This window comes from Plectropomus leopardus, unplaced genomic scaffold (genome assembly GCF_008729295.1).
Source record: "Plectropomus leopardus isolate mb unplaced genomic scaffold, YSFRI_Pleo_2.0 unplaced_scaffold2913, whole genome shotgun sequence".
NCBI classification, from domain to species: domain Eukaryota; kingdom Metazoa; phylum Chordata; class Actinopteri; order Perciformes; family Serranidae; genus Plectropomus; species Plectropomus leopardus.
Window position 1 is genome coordinate 1 of NW_024631746.1, and position 4,615 is coordinate 4,615.

The 4,615-nt window shown below is 47.4% G+C and overlaps 1 protein-coding gene across 1 annotated transcript; it reads left to right on the top strand.

The window, feature by feature from the left end:
• The first annotated feature begins 500 nt into the window (after positions 1-500).
• LOC121938314 (gastrula zinc finger protein XlCGF57.1-like) lies at positions 501-4,083 on the top strand. The gene is made up of 2 exons (XM_042481578.1): positions 501-607; positions 1,589-4,083. Exon 2 carries the CDS (start codon positions 1,876-1,878, stop codon positions 3,745-3,747), a length of 1,872 nt encoding a protein of 623 aa, XP_042337512.1. The 5' UTR covers positions 501-607; positions 1,589-1,875; the 3' UTR covers positions 3,748-4,083.
• The last annotated feature ends 532 nt before the right edge of the window (positions 4,084-4,615 follow it).

Genomic DNA, 4,615 nt, shown 5'->3' on the forward strand with positions numbered 1-4,615 from the left:
CGATCAACTGACGATCGATCAACTGACGATCGATCAACTGACGATCGGTCCGATTAACTGATGATCGGTCCGATCAACTGATGATCGGTCTGATCAACTGACCGATTGACTGTCTGTCAGTCCCGTACCTGTTGAGCCGGTGCAGGAGGTTCTCTTTTGGTCATTCAGGTGTTCAGGGGTCTTGTCGGACCTTTTCTGGGTCCTTTATTCTGACAGTCATTGAAGATATTCTAGTGTCGATGTTTTCTGCGCTTCTACTTTTCTTTCAGGGGATTTTAGGGATTTAATGTGATGTAGAAGTTTAGTGTCTCTCCTGTTTCCTGCAGACGTCCAGCAGCTGTTGGTGGTCAAAGAGGAGGTTCCCCCCTTCACTGTGGACCAGGAGGACCCAGAGCCCCCACACATAAAGAGGAGCAGGAGGACCCAAAGCCCCCACACATTAAGGACCAGGAGGACCCAGAGCCCCCACACATTAAAGAGGAGCAGGAGGACCCAGAGCCCCCACGCATTAAAGAGGAGCAGGAGGAGCTGTGGAGCAGTCAGGAGGAGGCTGATACCACCAGGTTTCAGTTCACTGGTGTCCATGTGAAGAGTGAAGATGATGAAGGTACCAGCAGCCTGTTTTTCACTCTGATTAGAGGCTGAATTAAAGACTCGGATGACTCAGTTTGATTTTCTCGTGTAGTTTAAACTGTTGAAACGCAAACATTCACTCAGTCTTTTTCCATGGTGATATAAAAATGTGAATTATTGTGTCAGTGTGACCAAACTGGACTTTTAAAATCCTGTAAACAGGTTTGTCTCTCTAAAGTCAGACCAAAGTGAATTTCTGGAAGTCCAAATAACACCTGCCGTTCTGAGGGTGCTCCGAGTCGCCATGCCGGCCTCCCTTGGTGGTTAGAGACAGGGACTGTTTGTTGATTTTGAGGGGGGAAGGGGTGCTGCAAAATGGGATTTCAGTCGAACCTACGTGTTCGCAGAATTTTAAAAGTCCAGTTGTAGTCAAAATGAAAAATATTTCCACTTTTTCTAACATCGTGGAAACATTCTGAGTGTGATCAGTCTGTAAAAGAAAACATCATTCAGCACCCGCAGACTGACGGCAGTACAAGAATCATTTTAACAGAAACAGGAACCCAAAGCCACCAAAAGTTTCATGTGACGGAGAATCTCGGTCCTCACCTGTTGACCAGGTTACAGGGGCCGTGGTGTTTCACACGAACCTGAGCTGCTAAATCTTCACATCACCCTGCGCACATACAACACTCATTAGACTTACAAATATTACCGAGATATTCCACCACCACCTAGGAGACAAAGGAAATGTCACCTCTCAAACTGGGGGTCGTTATGGGGGTGTTAGTCCTCATGAGGAGTCTGATATTGGTCTTTTGGGGGTTTAGTGGATGTTTTGTGGTTCTGCTGATCCCTGAGGACCTTCTACAGGTTCCTTCGGCGGAGGAACAGCGTTTAGTGTCAGGTGGAGCAGCATGAAGAGAAAAATAAAATCTTGATTTTTTTTCTGATTTTCAGTCGATTTAAGGGCAGACACGTGACCAGTCCCTGTCTCTGTGTGTGTCTCCTGCAGATGTCCAGCAACTGTTGGTGGTTAAAGAAGAGGTTCCCCCCTCCATTGTGGGGCAGGAGGACCCAGGACCCCCACGCCTTAAAGAGGACGAGAAGGACCCAGGACCCCCACACCTTAAAGAGGACGAGAAGGACCCAGGACCCCCACACATTAAAGAGGAACAGGAGGAACTGTGGAGCAGTCAGGGGGAAGCAGCTGGGAATCCAGATCAATATTTACGACCTGACACTGAAAACAAAACTTCAGACTGTTCAGAGTTTAAGACTGAAGTCAGTGATGATGACTGGATGGAGAACAGAGAACTTCAGTCTGTTTTAAACTCCCTGAAGATCATCAAAGTCCCTTTCGGTGATTCGAGATGTAAAACTGTAAAGAAAACGTACAGCTGCTCTGAATGTGGGAAGACCTTTGGTCGTAGTCCACATCTGAAGATACACATGAGAACTCACACAGGAGAGAGACCGTTCAGCTGCCCTTTCTGCAACAAAAGTTTTACACAAAAAGTCAATCTGACGTATCACATGTCTGTCCACACAGGAGAAAAACGGTTCAGCTGTCGGTTCTGTGATGAAAGATTCACCTGGTACACTCAACTCAAGAGTCATCAGTGTGTGTGTGAGTCTTCGCAGTGTCGTCAGAGTCAAACTGACGACAACAGAGACGCAGAGACAGGAGACAAATCTTTCAGCTGCTCCGAGTGTGGGAAAATATTCAGCCGAAAGGACAACCTCAACATCCACATGAGGATCCACACAGGAGAGCGACCATTCAGCTGTTCCGTCTGCAGTAAAAGTTTCAAACACGGAGGACATCTGACACAACACATGTCCGTCCACACTAAGGAGAACAGGTTTAGCTGCAACGTTTGTGGCAAAAGGTTCACGTGGCTTTATCAGCTCAAGAGACACAAGTGTGGCGGAGAATCAGCTCAGCATCCCAAACTGTGGGTCAGTCAGGAGGGAGAGCAGCTTCAAGGTCTGGAGGAGGCTGATATCACCAAGTTCCCATTCACTCCTGTCCCTGTGAAGAGTGAAGATGATGAAGAGAAACCTCAGTCCTCACAGCTTCATCAAAGACTAACTGAACAGATGGAAACAGAAGCTGATGGAGAGGACTGTGGAGGACCAGAACCAGACAGGAACTCACATCCAGATACACATTTACAGACTGGAGTCTCCTCTGAGTTTAAGGCAGACTTCAGGAGTGGTGACTTGAGAGAACCTCAGTCTGGTTTAAACTTTGGATGTAACAGCAGCAAGAAAACGTTCAGCTGCTCTGATTGTGGAAAAATATTTGGCCGAAAGGAACATCTGCAGACTCATGTGAGGATTCATACAGGAGAGAGACCGTTCAGCTGCTCTGACTGCGGTAAAACATTTGGATGTAAGAGGTCACTGTTGGGCCACATGACGAGTCACACAGGAGAGAAACCGTTCAGCTGCACTCAGTGTGGGAAAAGATTTGGCCGTATGGTGAATCTGAAGACTCATGAGAGACTTCACACAGGAGAGAGACCGTTCAGCTGCCCGTTTTGTGGCAAAGGTTTCACACAAAAGGTTCACATGACTCAACACATGGCTGTCCACACAGGAGAAAAACAGTTTAGCTGCAGCGTTTGTGACAAAAAGTTCACGTGGCTTTCAGGGTTCAGACGACACAAGTGTGGCAGCGATCCGTCAGAACTTGACGAGAACAAAACTGAGGAGAATGTGGAGGCAGAACCAGGAGAGAAACTGTTTCGCTGCTATCAGTGTGGCAACAGATTTAATCACAAGCACAACCTGAAGGCTCATATGAGAATTCACACAGGAGAAAAACCGTTCAGCTGCTCTGTTTGCTCGAAAGGCTTCACCGCGAGTGGAGCTCTGAAGAAACACCTGAGGACTCACTCAGGAGAGAAACCATTCATCTGCTCCGTCTGTGGCATCCGATTCACGCAGGGAGGGAACCTGAAACGACACATGGCTCAGCACACAGGAGAGTCACGGGAGAAACCATTCAGCTGCCGCGTCTGCGGCAAAACCTTCACACAGGTGTCCAACATGAAGCGACACCTAGCACAGCACGCCGCCACCCAAACAGGAAGTGAAGCTGTGAGCAGTTCACATGTGACGCAGGATCAGCAGGAAGAAACTGACTGCAAACCACCCGAAAACTGATCCCATATCTGACCCCCAATACGTTTCTCAAATTGGCCAAGCCGTACCGGCGCTGGATGGTCTGGACAGATGGCGATGGTGGTATCATTTATATCTGCAGTAATCGTTCAGATATAGTCGTCAGATACGTATGACAGGTGATGGAGGTGAGATATTTTAATGTTTGACAATAAACTTTATCATCAAAAAATGACAACAGTCCACTGAAAAAGTAAACTTTGTTGGGAATTTGAAGTCTGAATTACTCTCAGCATCTTTTTTGTTAAAAATTAACTTTCATACGGTTCATATCGGACAACATATAACCCAATAAAACCGTATCCCATAAAATCAGCAGACCGATATCTCGGCCGGGTTTAATGTTTTACTGTATTTCAGCGCTGAAGTGACAACAAAGCGCATGGACGATTTTCTCCATGAATTCATGACTGTGATGTGAGATAAACTGCCGCCAGGCGTTAAATTTTGTTCCATAAAGAGATTCAGTTTATCACCACAGAAGAATAATCATTTGTGAATCCGAGGTTTTTGAACATTCTCTGAACTGATGGACTGATGGACTGAGGGACTGAGGGACTGATGGACTGAGGGACTGAGGGACTGATGGACTGATGGACTGAGGGACTGAGGGACTGATGGACTGAGGGACTGATGGACTGATGGACTGAGGGACTGATGGACTGAGGGACTGAGGGACTGATGGACTGAGGGACTGATGGACTGAGGAACTGATGGACTGAGGGACTGAGGGACTGAGGGACTGATGGACTGATGGACTGAGGAACTGAGGGACTGAGGGACTGAGGGACTGATGGACTGAGGGACTGAGGGACTGAGGGACTGATGGACTGAGGGACTGAGGGACTGA

What these genes read in the sequence shown, in the direction of transcription:
- LOC121938314 (XM_042481578.1), top strand. Translation starts at nt 1,876, where the DNA reads ATGGAGAACAGAGAACTTCAGTCTGTTTTAAACTCCCTGAAGATCATC.